The sequence below is a fragment of the Schistocerca cancellata genome, chromosome 1 (assembly GCF_023864275.1).
Source record: "Schistocerca cancellata isolate TAMUIC-IGC-003103 chromosome 1, iqSchCanc2.1, whole genome shotgun sequence".
NCBI classification, from domain to species: Eukaryota; Metazoa; Arthropoda; class Insecta; order Orthoptera; family Acrididae; genus Schistocerca; species Schistocerca cancellata.
In genome coordinates this window covers 53,270,645-53,285,373 of record NC_064626.1, presented here as the reverse complement: position 1 = coordinate 53,285,373, position 14,729 = coordinate 53,270,645, and the positions used below count along the sequence as shown (strand labels likewise).

General features: G+C 42.8%; 1 protein-coding gene across 1 annotated transcript in view; it reads left to right on the top strand.

Annotated features, from left to right (window-relative positions):
• LOC126095187 (eukaryotic peptide chain release factor subunit 1-like) overlaps positions 1-13,410 on the top strand; it is a 40,395-nt gene extending 26,985 nt beyond the window's left edge. The window contains exon 2 of the mRNA XM_049909924.1: positions 12,809-13,410. Within this exon, the coding sequence (XP_049765881.1) occupies positions 12,809-13,410 (602 nt within the window). The remainder of the gene's footprint in view (positions 1-12,808) is intronic.
• Positions 13,411-14,729: the final 1,319 nt, after the last annotated feature.

Genomic DNA, 14,729 nt, shown 5'->3' with positions numbered 1-14,729 from the left:
ACATGGTCATTATAGACAGACTCGTATGTTCAAGAATGATGAAAAGCTATTACCATAGTTCTGAGTGGAAGTGACAGAATTTCAAGGAAAATATGCTTATAACGATGGCCAAGCACAGCTAATACTCATTTTATAAATGAATTTTTAAAGTTATCCCATAGCTAGTGATTTCCAGATACAAGCTTTGGTGTGTAAACATCACCTGCAAAAAAGCTCTTAACAGACCAAAAAAATTGTTCAAATGGCTCTGAGCACTATGGGACTCAACATCGATGGTCATCAGTCCCATAGAACTTAGAACTACTTAAACCTAACTAACCTAAGGACAGCACACAATACCCAGCCATCACGAGGCAGAGAAAATCCCTGACACCGCCGGGAATCGAACCCGGGAACCCGGGCGTGGGAAGCGAGAACGCTACCGCACGACCACGAGATGCGCGCTTAACAGACCACCAAACCTATTTTTATGATTTGCATACTAGGAATAAAAGGAACAGAGAGGTATTAAAGTACAGAATTTAATGCTCGTCGGTAGTGCGAGAGTTATTTTGGCGAATTAAGTGCAGAATAACTGCTCAATATTTATAAATATAGTATCAAAAATTCAGAGAATCAAAATAAAATTATTTCATGCCACAACATACACTCCTGGAAATTGAAATAAGAACACCGTGAATTCATTGTCCCAGGAAGGGGAAACTTTATTGACACATTCCTGGGGTCAGATACATCACATGATCACACTGACAGAACCACAGGCACATAGACACAGGCAACAGAGCATGCACAATGTCGGCACTAGTACAGTGTATATCCACCTTTCGCAGCAATGCAGGCTGCTATTCTCCCATGGAGACGATCGTAGAGATGCTGGATGTAGTCCTGTGGAACGGCTTGCCATGCCATTTCCACCTGGCGCCTCAGTTGGACCAGCGTTCGTGCTGGACGTGCAGACCGCGTGAGACGACGTTTCATCCAGTCCCAAACATGCTCAATGGGGGACAGATCCGGAGATCTTGCTGGCCAGGGTAGTTGACTTACACCTTCTAGAGCACGTTGGGTGGCACGGGATACATGCGGACGTGCATTGTCCTGTTGGAACAGCAAGTTCCCTTGCCGGTCTAGGAATGGTAGAACGATGGGTTCGATGACGGTTTGGATGTACCGTGCACTATTCAGTGTCCCCTCGACGATCACCAGTGGTGTACGGCCAGTGTAGGAGATCGCTCCCCACACCATGATGCCGGGTGTTGGCCCTGTGTGCCTCGGTCGTATGCAGTCCTGATTGTGGCGCTCACCTGCACGGCGCCAAACACGCATACGACCATCATTGGCACCAAGGCAGAAGCGACTCTCATCGCTGAAGACGACACGTCTCCAATCGTCCCTCCATTCACGCCTGTCGCGACACCACTGGAGGCGGGCTGCACGATGTTGGGGCGTGAGCGGAAGACGGCCTAACGGTGTGCGGGACCGTAGCCCAGCTTCATGGAGACGGTTGCGAATGGTCCTCGCCGAACCCCAGGAGCAACAGTGTCCCTAATTTGCTGGGAAGTGGCGGTGCGGTCCCCTACGGCATTGCGTATGTTGAGTGGTACTTAAGTAAATAAATTAGTGAAATCAAAGTGAACTAGAAATTAGAATATAAATGGAAAACTTGGTTTAGTTTGGAGAGTTACATACTGGCTCACAGCGGGCCGAACAGCAGAGACAATGACCGTGAAGTCAGCAAGTTCCACATAAGCGGGCGCTGTCGATTCAGCCGTCAGGGCATCGCCCGACCGGCTCACGTGTTTCTCAGTGGTCGCATGTGAGCAAAAGGCCCTCACCTACATCCCAAGAGCCAATGACCGACGTTAAGAAGATTCTTCGAGAAGCTTTTCAACGTGACAGAAGAGGCAATGACCGGCTCACGTGTTTCTCAGTTGTCGTATGTGAGCAAAGGCCCTCGCCTACATTCCAAGAGCCAATGACCGACGTTAAGAAGAATCTTCGAGAATCTTTTCAACGTGACAGAAGAGGCAATGGCCGTGAAGTCGTTCACCTCCAGTAAACTGAAGTGAATAAATACGCGAGACGCAGTGGGCCCGTGAGAGGTAGATGAAGACGAGAGGAAGACGAAGGCGAAGACGGAGACGAAGACGGAGACGAGCGACGAAGAAGACGAAGAAGAAGCGTAGCAGTTGTTTTAAGTGAGTTTCGGTGCGGAAGACCGTCATGCAAGAAGAGACTACCTCATGCACAGACGCACCAAGTCCGCCGCTGTAATGGAATAGCAAGCAGCAGCCTCAGTGTCAGAAGAAGAAGTTAAAAGGTATTTTGAAGTCTGATTTTACATACCCGGGTGACTCGTGAGGACGGGAAGGAGACGGCCTCACTTCAGCAGTCACCTGTGAGCTGGGATGAAGACCTGACAGCCGAAGACTGGCAAGCGGGAGTCCGTGGTTCGAGTCCGGGACACTGGCCTTCCCCCGCCGCGCCGCTCTGCTGGCCGACGCACAACACACGCGGCCGCTTAGAGAAGAGAAACACTGGGACGCCACATTCAAGGTATCACCATCCGATGCACGGCGCCGCTCGCAATAATTAAACAGGCCACCTCGCGCTGCGCGTCTCCGGTCAGCTGGGCGAGACGGCGACACGAGATACACACCGCTACGCGTAATCAGACGCCGCCGCCGCCGCCGCCGCCGCCGCTGCCGCAGCAGAAGGCTACGCAAACGACACGGCTGCCGCTCTCCGAACCAGAACGTCCAGTAAGATAACAGTTATACGAAACTTTCAATAAAAGTTATCTTATGTATAAAATGATGTTTCATTCGACCTCATACCCGAGCGAAGGAAGAACCCACCCTGCCCACATTTTGTAAGAGAGAAAAGTTTATTTATTTAATATTTTCACCCTGACAGAATGCTTGAGAATGCTCATCCTGACAATTGACAGCATCAAAAGAGAAAACCCAGTTACATTGAGTGACAGAAGTGTCACATTTAGTAACCACAACTGTTACATTTGATGTCAGAAGCCGTAGTAACTGTAACATTTGGTGTCAGAGAAAAAACCCTTGGCTCAATATGAGGTGTGAATGACAGTCACTAAAGATCCACAGTTAGTATTGTTTAATGTGTGAAAGGATAGAGGTTTGCATAGCAGTCGTAATATTTTCTTTCTGTAGAAGTGTATATTCTCTCATGATTTTAAGAGTTTGTCGAAAATTTTTAAACATCTTTTTAATTCAGTGTGGTAAGATTGTGTAACTAACAGTTTATAAAATGATGACACGAAATCGTACAAAGTCAGAGTCAGCACCACAAGGGGTTTCTACTGATGAAGCTATTCAGAGCTTAGTTAATCAAATAGCACAGCTTAAAAATGATAATAATGCATTATTTAAACAGTTGTGTGAGGTTAGGCAAACCAGTTCAGTCCCTCCCACCCTACATTCCTCAGCAGCAGCCTTGGTAACTCCTTTTTCAGGTAAACCTGGCGAAGACATAACAGCCTTTTTTGATGATTTAGTAGCAGCTGCAAAGTTAGGATCATGGTCAGATGAACAGCTCTTACAAATGACAAAGTTAAGATTGCTAGGAGAGGCTAAAGCACACGTATTATACCATGAAGAATTACGGAATGCTCCAACATTTGAGGAATTGAAGAAAGGATTAGTTAAACGTTTTCAAAAACAGAACAGCTGTAGATTTTATAGAGAAAAATTACACACTATCACTCAGAAGCAAAACGAGTCATTAGAAAGCTTTGTAGATAGGATTAGAAAAGTTAATATTAACACCTATCAGTTGACAACTAGTGATGAAGCAAATAAAGTTATTTTACAAGAGGCAGAAGATAGAGCTCTCGATACATTTTTACGTGGGTTACCTCCTGAAACGTCCCGTCGTGTCAGGGCAGAGTTTCCTAAGAATTTAGCAGAAGCTGTATCTGTGGCGACAGCTTTTGAAGAAATTGACATTGCCACCAGATACAAGGAGAAGCGAAATGTATTTTCAGCAGGAGTACGATGTTTTAGGTGCGATCGACAAGGCCATATAGCAAAAAACTGCAGACAACCTCAATGCACTAATTGTCAAAGAATAGGTCACACATTCAAGGAATGCAGGTCTAAGAAAGTTTTTGGAAATAGAAATCAGTTAAACTCAAACGGGAATGTCGGAACCGCCGCCAGGCGTTCCCAATAAAATTTCATGCCATTAAGGCGAATGTGAAGGCGGAATGCTGGTTATCTGCTACCATACGGGATAAAGAGGCAAGGATACTGGTGGATACAGGCGCAAACGTATCAATAGTGAGTAATGAATGTATTGGAGAAAAGAAATATGACCCTCCAAGGTATAGATTGAGTGGAGTAGGAGGAGGTACAGTGAAGTCATTAGGATGTACATCATTGATTTTCTATATTCACGGTGTACAATTTCAAGAAGATGTAGAAGTGGTAACAAAGATAACTGACGGGTACGACGCGATCCTAGGGTTGGATTTCCTGAATAAACATCACGCTAAAATTGACCTCAGACAGCAAACTGTAGAACTTAGCGGAATAGTATTTCAGCTAGGTGACACCGCTGCAAAGGGCCCTCTGCCGCAAGATTTCCCTAACCGGAAGGCGAAATCAACTACACTGCGTGCAACGTCCTTGAAGGTTGATTCGCGGGATCAGATACCATCTGGCTCAGGAAAACTTCTCTGGATGACCGTTGACCCCGAGGTACCTACAGATACAGTGTGTCTAATAGAGCCACTAGAGGAAAATGAGGAATTAGACGTATCACATTGTTTTGTACGTAGAAGTGTTGTACGGGTTCAAGACGTTGAGGGAGAAAGAAAAGTACCGGTACATATTGACAATTTCGGAGTGGAGGACAAAGAGTTGCATAAGGGAATATTAGTAGCTACAGTCAGTACTTTTGAAGAAGAAGATTTCATTTGGTCAGATATTAATGATGGTCAGAAACCAGACGCCTATAAAATCGCATTACGCCAGAAGATTGAGCATTTGCAAGGAAAGGATAGAGACACGATAGAAGCAGTTTTAGTTGAGTTTCAAGATTTATTTAATGCAGAAGGTCCACTGCCAGCAACAGATATCACACAGCATAGGATCCCAACAGGAAATAGCCCCCCAGTTTATAGAAAGCCTTATAGAGTTGCGCATCACTTACAGCCAGTACTGGATGAATTTTTAGAACAGCATCTAAAAGATGGAATCATAGAATATTCTGATTCGCCTTATAATTCAAATATTGTAATTATTCCAAAGAAGTCTCCCGACGGTACGAAACGATATAGATTTTGTTGTGACTACAGACACCTTAACAAACAAACTATCTCAGATGTTTATCCTCTTCCAAACATTACAGATATCATTGACAGTTTAGGTAACAGTAAATACTTTTCAACAATCGATTTACGTAGCGGATATCATCAATTGGAAGTTGCACCTGAAGATAGGCATAAAACAGCATTTTCTACCCCTGGAGGCCACTGGCAATTTAAAAGAATGCCTTTCGGTTTGAAAAATGCACCAGCAACTTTTCAAAGACTACTCGATGGAGTATTGCGAGGACTAAAAACTCAGCAATGTTGTGTATATCTAGACGATATTATTGTATTCTCCAAAGACATTAATGAACATGCTGTGCGTCTGCGTAATGTTTTTCAGAGACTTAGAAAAGCTAAATTAACATTAAATATGGAAAAATGTAGTTTTGCATTGACAGAGGTTACATACCTAGGGCATGTCATTAGTGAAAAAGGAATTAGAACAGATCCTCGATTAATTTCGGCAGTTAAGGACTTCCCAACACCACAACGCGTTAAGGAAGTACAAAGTTTCATTGGTCTCGCATCGTATTACCGAAAATATGTTCAAAATTTTGCTGAAATTGCCCGACCCTTAACCCAATTATTGAAAAAGGGTGCAAAATTTCATTGGTCTGAAGATTGTGAATCAGCATTTCAAACCCTTAAAGATAAGTTAACACACAGTCCAGTATTAGCCTACCCAGATTATAACAAAGAATTTATTTTATCCTGTGACGCAAGTGGTCATTCAGTAGGAGTTGTTTTGAGTCAGAATATTAATGGCGCGGAACACCCCATAGCCTACGCTTCGAGACAACTAACAACAGCAGAAAGAAATTATTCCACAACAGAGAAAGAATTGTTAAGTGTTATTTATGGCATCAAATACTTTAAATGCTACTTGTATGGTAGGAAATTCAAGGTTATTACAGACCACGCAGCTTTAAAATGGTTGCTTGGGTTAAAGGATCCATCTAGTCGTCTCACGCGTTGGGCCCTATGTCTTTCCGAAATGGATTTCGAAGTTATCCATAAACCAGGCAAAAAACACACGAATGCAGATTGTCTAAGTCGGAAAATAGCACTTTTGGAAGCAACAGGCCGAGATACTGAGGACTGGAGAAAGGCACAAAATGAGGATACAGAATGCAAAAAATATGCATCTCAAAAACAATTTTGCTTTGAAGATGGTGTATTATGCCGTGAAACAAAACTTGGACCGCGAATTGTTGTTCCCCAACACCTTAGACAAGAAATAATGGCAGAGGCCCACGATCATATCCTTGCAGGACACGGTGGACAGCGGACAACCGAAAGACGTGTAGCAGAGCGATTTTGGTGGCAAACCAGAAAGCAGGATGTTGCGCAGTACGTTCGCAATTGCATTGCGTGCGCACAACGAGCTGAACTTTCTCGTTCAAAAATACCCTTACAGAGGCTCCCTGAGGCTTCATGTCCATTTCAAATCTGCGGAGTGGATCTCTACGGGCCATTTCATAAAACACCTGCTGGTAATAAGTATGTTCTTACAATTATAGATCACTTTTCACGCTATCTAGCTATGGTGAGTCTCCCAGATCAGCAAGCAAATACAGTTGCCCAAGCTTTAGTTAACAACTGGATACTTAAATTTGGCGTACCTGAAGCTATTATCACAGATCAGGGATCTAATTTTATGTCTGAACTAATGAAACAGCTATGCCACTTACTAAAAATACGCAAATTACGCACAACTCCGTTACACCCTCAGTGCAACGGACGCACAGAAAGAGTTCATCGGACAATTGGCAAGATGCTTAGTTATTATATTAACGACCAACATTCTAATTGGGATACGTATTTACCAATAATCGTGTCGGTATACAACGCCAAAACGCATGAAGCAACTGGCATGTCACCTTATGAAGTGGTTTATGGGAGAAAAATGCCGTCCCCTTTTGATGTAATCAGGCAGAAAAACGGAAAAGTCGGAGAAACAGTAAGAGATTTCAGTCGAATGATGAAAGATGTATGGAAAAAGGTTCAAAAATCTAATACAAAGGCTTTGGAACGACAGGAAAGATTAGGTAATACCCAAGCTCAATAATTCATTACAGAACATAGAGAGTACCGCGGAATTAAATAAAGGTACTATAGAATGGCACACGACAAGATTAAACGGATTGGAGCAAACAGTTTTTACTAATACCAAGGTCATCAGGAACCTCACCCAAGAATTAAACGATTATCTTCAAGCTACTACTGCTACACTGAATAAAGACCTAAAAGTCATACAAACAAGGCTCGATATTGTGGATAAGAAACTTGCAGTAGTAAGATCGCTTCGGCTACTCACTGATCAAGTGATAGATGCACGGCTAGCAGCGGAGGAATTAAAGGAAGCCATCCACTATGCAGTACAGGGACATTTGTCACCCACGTTACTATCGCCGGTTACATTCATCTCATTATTAGCTAAAATTGAAAAACAATTGCCAGATTCACTAAAGTTAATATTTCCTGCGGATAAGAAACATTTACCACAGTATTACCACTTAGCTACAGTACTAGTTGACACAGATAATGCAAGAATACGAGTTCGTATATCTTTCCCGGTTACAGATAAAATGGGTATGTATGACTGTTATAGAGTACACTCATTTCCGGTAAAATGGGGCAAAATAAATAAATTTGTACAGTTCAGAACACACCAAGTATTTTTAATCTCCCAAACAAGCAATACGAGCACGGTAATGACAACTTCTGAATTAAATAGTTGCACATCCGAACAAGTTATTATATGTCCATCTCGCGCAATCCGATTACATGCCACTAGTTGTGAATCTCAATTATTTTTCGAACAATCTGACGCCATCAATTGCCCACGCGATATATTAACTTCCACATCATGTTTTTTCGAGCAAGTCGAAAATCACTGGTTGTATGCGGTCAGTAAGCCAACTGATATTTTTGCACAATGTTACGAGAACGGTGTGGCTACAACATTACAACATTTTGAACTTCATGGAAGCGGGCTAATAATTAACGGCACGTTATGTTCCATCTCAGGAGCGAATTTTCATTTACCCGCAACAATCACTGGTACAACTAATGTTAATTCATCCTTCCCTCTAATTTATTGGCCAGAAAACGCCATGCAAGCATTTCCTGCACAAAACCTGTCCTACCTCAATGACTCCCTTGATAGTTCCCTTCTGAAGTCATTAGATACGTTCATAAACTCACAGCAAGACAAAATTGATGCCAATATTATAATGCAACATGTTTTAAAATTAAAAGGTGAACACAAAACTAAAATTATAATGCTAGGAACGGGTATATCTGGAACCTTTGTGTTGGTGTTTCTGCTTTGTACAGTTTTCTTTTATTTAAGACGAAAAAATAAGCCAAATAACAATATACCACTTCATCAAATCCCTGTAAACTGGATACCACACTCTTAACTGATGTACTTCAATGGCTACTTTTAAGCATTAGTGTATTAATTTTGTTTATTGTACTTCACTCTTTACTAAACAGTCTTATGTTAAAATAAACAATACTGTAGAATAGATATTCTTGCATTAGTATAGCGTAGATTAAACAGCTGTTGCTATGTAATTTTCTAAGTGAAAAATCTATTTTTTGTTTATTCATTCTCATCAAGATTTGTTACTCTTATTATAACCATTTATGTGTAAACTATGTGATTCATGAGCGCACAGGGCTTTTATAAAGTGATACAGTATTTTCAACATACTTAATGTGATGCATGTGTAAGTCGAGAGTTTTCAGTGCTTGTGTTTTTTCCGTGTGAAGAGTGGAGGAATGTTGAGTGGTAAATTCGAGGGCGAATTTCTCCGAAGGGTGGAGGAATGTTGAGTGGTACTTAAGTAAATAAATTAGTGAAATCAAAGTGAACTAGAAATTAGAATATAAATGGAAAACTTGGTTTAGTTTGGAGAGTTACATACTGGCTCACAGCGGGCCGAACAGCAGAGACAATGACCGTGAAGTCAGCAAGTTCCACATAAGCGGGCGCTGTCGATTCAGCCGTCAGGGCATCGCCCGACCGGCTCACGTGTTTCTCAGTGGTCGCATGTGAGCAAAAGGCCCTCACCTACATCCCAAGAGCCAATGACCGACGTTAAGAAGATTCTTCGAGAAGCTTTTCAACGTGACAGAAGAGGCAATGACCGGCTCACGTGTTTCTCAGTTGTCGTATGTGAGCAAAGGCCCTCGCCTACATTCCAAGAGCCAATGACCGACGTTAAGAAGAATCTTCGAGAATCTTTTCAACGTGACAGAAGAGGCAGTATCACCATCCGATGCACGGCGCCGCTCGCAATAAAATATCCAAATTACAAAATCGGTCAGTGGGTTATGCTTTTAACTCCATACGTTGCGAAAGGAAAAACAAAGAAATTTGTAACAAACTACAGAGGTCCTTATCAAATTATTGAGATCACGTCACCAGTCAACGTTAAATTGCAACTGCCCACCAGAACTACTGTTGTGCATGTCAGTCGTTTAAAACCTTTTAAGGGCGCTCCAGATGTAATTCCTTCAACAATAGTGTCTGCTTTTCCGAAGGGTGGAGGAAGTTCACGAAGAGGAAAAAGAGTGGCTACGCCAGCACAACATACAGACATGCCACCATACGAGTACAATCTTCGACCAAGACTGCGAATGTCCTAGTGGAATCTCAGTAGACTGTGGATAGTATACATATGTAAATAATTAACACGTTCACTGCCACTGTAATTGGCCTTGCTTTGCCACGTAACCAATATTTTTCTTAATAGAATCTGAAAATATATTGCTAAAAGTAATATAACATGTATTTAGTTTATAAGTACACAATCAAATTTACTCTCGTGAATCAAAGTTGTTTTGGGGCGCACTAAGGCGTCAGTGGCATATCAGGCCATATTCTGTAGCGGGTGGCCGTGGACGCGCCAATGCGTCTAGTGTATTGTTCCTGGTTAGTGTGACAGTTTAGGTTACTACAATTTCATTTTATATTCATAAATGAAACGAAACATCCTACTGACAAACGACATATTTATTGGACAAAAAATATAGTAGAAACATTCAAATACAAACACAAGATCTCGAAGAAACTTCTGAAATAAAATGTATGTCAAATCTAAGAAAAAAACAATCTAGAGCTTTATCCATTACACTCTCAAACAAATAAAATAAATACAAAGTTTACGAATAGTACCGACACATAACTGTCGAAAAATAAATGAGCAACGAAAGTGCTATCTGCCTTTAGAGGTGGTGAATAACACAACAATTCAAACAATATCCTGCTTTATTTGGGCAATCTAGGCACTCGTAAATCGTGTCTGTTCGTTGTCCACGGCTGGCGCATGATCTGCACTTTTTTCGCGGTGTTTTTGATTTTCCATTTGATTCTCGTTTTACCACAACATGTTGGGGATTTCTGACTGGCCGTTCTACCTGCTTTCGTGGCAATAGTGCTCTTATAATACTGAGTCTAAATTCTTGGAGGGGCATTTTTGTGCCACAATATTTATTGTGTAGGGCATGTGCGTTTGTCAGTATCATTTCCACAACGTGGATAAAAAGTTTCTTGTACCAGCGTATGGTTTTGCGTTCCGAGAGGTAATATGATAACATCTGATCGTGCCGATCAACTCCCGCCATAAATTTATTGTAGTTTACAATGGCCAAGGGCTTAGATTTCTTCTCCTTTCTTTTGGTTTCAACCTCAACCATTTCATTTGTAAATGCATTAGAAATGTAGCAAACCTCCCTCTTATCACGCCACTTACCTATCATAACTCCTTCCGCAAATCTGGCAACGGCTTCACCTTTTCGTAGTTTTGCTTCCTGTATTTCCTTGGGTGTATCCTTCCTATTCGCCCTCAGAGTTCCCGTGCAGTGGGTCTTCTTATCCAGGAGCAGCTTTGCCAATGCGAAGCTGTTATAGTAATTGTCCATGTACACATGGTGACCAGCATTCAACTTTTCATCTAGTAAATGAAGAACAATTTTTTGCGCATGGCCTCTTCCTCCTAAATCGTCCAGCATGCCAGTGTATACCGCGAATTTTAGGACCATTCCAGTGGGAGTTGTCAAAATATATAGCTTTATGCCATATTTGTGCTTTTTGTTTTTGATGTATTGGCGGAAAAGTAATCGTCCACGCCAAAGGGTCATTGATTCGTCCAGAGACAGTTCCCGTCCAGGGTAGTAAACTTGGCACATCCTTTCATTGAAAAAATTGATAACGGGACGTATTTTATACAACCTGTCGGATGGTGTTGGTTTGCCCTGTTTTGGATTTTCAGAAAAGTGTAATGCACGTAGTATTAGCAGAAAACGATTTCGTGAAATACTATCGGCAATTCCTTTCACGTTGAATAAAGCGTCCTTTTTCCAATAGTCCTGCAAATTCCTCATCTTTACATTTCCCATGTGCAGGAAAACTCCCAAGAACACTAACAATTCGCCAACAGTCACATCTTTCCAACAGTTTATTCGTGATTGTCCTTTGGTTCCCGCAGAAAGGAATAATTCAATCGCGTTTCGATTTGTTTCTTCTACAACTGTCAATAGAAATTCGTCCGTCAGCAAAAGACGAAAATAATCTAAGGGAGTGTTTTCCGTCGGTTGAATAAGCAGTCCCTCATTTTTTATAAATGGGCAATTTATCATTCCAACTGGCTCTCTTTCCCACGCAACAGTTGTATCAGCTGCGTTATCTCTTGTTACCACTCCTTCTGCCATTTCCCTGTCGCTAGGATTCACAGCCATTTCTACAGTCTCATCTAAAACAAACTCGGCTCCGTCAGACTCTTCACTGGATTCCACGCCGTCCTCCTCACTGGCCAGTTCCGTTTCCGAATCGCTTTCTTCTAATATTCGTAATAATTCCGCATCCGTTAGTTTTTGTACGTTTCTTGTGTCCTGTGTTTTACGTTTCTTAGGTTCTGAAGGGCCCGCCGTGTCACGATTGTCTTCCATTTTCAGTCCCACAACAGAGAAAAACTGTAGGGAAAACACACGAACCGCACCCGCAAAAATTGAAAACAATACGTTCTTAGAGTGCCTGCGCAATGAACCACACCGAATGGCTGTGCCCGACTAAACTGTGGCGCTGAGAAACAGCTGAGTGTCTCGCCGCGCAGGCGCGTCGACGGCATATGCACTAGTATCGGCCGGACGCGCTGGTGCGCCGATGGCAGTGAACGTGTTAATAAATGATAATGGTTTATTTTTTAAGAAAAAAAAAAGTTGAACGTAGAAACATGTAGATCTTGTAGTTAACAATGTATTCCTTCTTTTCTTTATTTTTGTTTTTACTAGGTTGGTAGGTCCATAACCATGTTGTTTGCTTTTTCAGGTAACGCCTCTAGCATAATGGACAACTACATTGTGACTGTACTGCTCATCATAATTGCATTATTGACTAATACGAGCAACGGATTACAGATCAACCAGTTGATGAGTGGTGTAATTTTTGTAAAACAGGGTACTGTAATTTTGACCCAAGACTTCAAGCAAAAATCATAAAACTAGTTGATGTTTCATATGGAGGAGAGAATGGATTTAATCAAGCAATTGAGTTAGCTGCTGAATCTCTTCAGAATGTGAAATTCATTCAGGAAAAGAAGCTTATTGGACGTTATTTTGATGAGATCAGTCAAGACACTGGAAAATATTGCTTTGGTGTTGAAGACACTTTAAGAGCGTTGGAGCTGGGGTCTGTAGAAACTCTGATCTGTTGGGAAAACCTAGATATTCAGAGATACGTGTTGAAAAACCATGTGACCTCAGAGGAGAAAATACTGCATTTAACTCCAGAACAAGAGAAAGACAAGACTCATTTCACTGACAGAGAGAGTGGAGTTGAACTTGAGTTAGTAGAATGCCAACCTCTTTTAGAATGGCTGGCAAACAATTATAAAAGTTTTGGTGCTACACTCGAAATTATAACGGACAAATCGCAGGAGGGTTCTCAGTTTGTCAGAGGATTTGGTGGCATAGGAGGTTTACTTCGATACAAGGTAGACTTCCAAAGTATGCAGTGTGATGAGTTGGAAGATGATCTATATGACATTGATGACTACTAGGAAACAATTGTAACATAGTTTTTATCTGAACTGTCGTCTGCATGTGGTGGCCAACTCTCCGAACCATGTTTTTGATGTTTGTGAATGTGAAAGTTTCGTATAACTGTTATCTTACTGGACGTTCTGGTTCGGAGAGCGGCAGCCGTGTCGTTTGCGTAGCCTTCTGCTGCGGCAGCGGCGGCGGCGGCGGCGGCGGCGGCGTCTGATTACGCGTAGCGGTGTGTATCTCGTGTCGCCGTCTCGCCCAGCTGACCGGAGACGCGCAGCGCGAGGTGGCCTGTTTAATTATTGCGAGCGGCGCCGTGCATCGGATGGTGATACCTTGAATGTGGCGTCCCAGTGTTTCTCTTCTCTAAGCGGCCGCGTGTGTTGTGCGTCGGCCAGCAGAGCGGCGCGGCGGGGGAAGGCCAGTGTCCCGGACTCGAACCACGGACTCCCGCTTGCCAGTCTTCGGCTGTCAGGTCTTCATCCCAGCTCACAGGTGACTGCTGAAGTGAGGCCGTCTCCTTCCCGTCCTCACGAGTCACCCGGGTATGTAAAATCAGACTTCAAAATACCTTTTAACTTCTTCTTCTGACACTGAGGCTGCTGCTTGCTATTCCATTACAGCGGCGGACTTGGTGCGTCTGTGCATGAGGTAGTCTCTTCTTGCATGACGGTCTTCCGCACCGAAACTCACTTAAAACAACTGCTACGCTTCTTCTTCGTCTTCTTCGTCGCTCGTCTCCGTCTTCGTCTCCGTCTTCGCCTTCGTCTTCCTCTCGTCTTCATCTACCTCTCACGGGCCCACTGCGTCTCGCGTATTTATTCACTTCAGTTTACTGGAGGTGAACGACTTCACGGCCATTGCCTCTTCTGTCACGTTGAAAAGATTCTCGAAGATTCTTCTTAACGTCGGTCATTGGCTCTTGGAATGTAGGCGAGGGCCTTTGCTCACATACGACAACTGAGAAACACGTGAGCCGGTCATTGCCTCTTCTGTCACGTTGAAAAGCTTCTCGAAGAATCTTCTTAACGTCGGTCATTGGCTCTTGGGATGTAGGTGAGGGCCTTTTGCTCACATGCGACCACTGAGAAACACGTGAGCCGGTCGGGCGATGCCCTGACGGCTGAATCGACAGCGCCCGCTTATGTGGAACTTGCTGACTTCACGGTCATTGTCTCTGCTGTTCGGCCCGCTGTGAGCCAGTATGTAACTCTCCAAACTAAACCAAGTTTTCCATTTATATTCTAATTTCTAGTTCACTTTGATTTCACTAATTTATTTACTTAAGTACCACTCAACATTCCTCCACCCTTCGGAGAAATTCGCCCTCGAA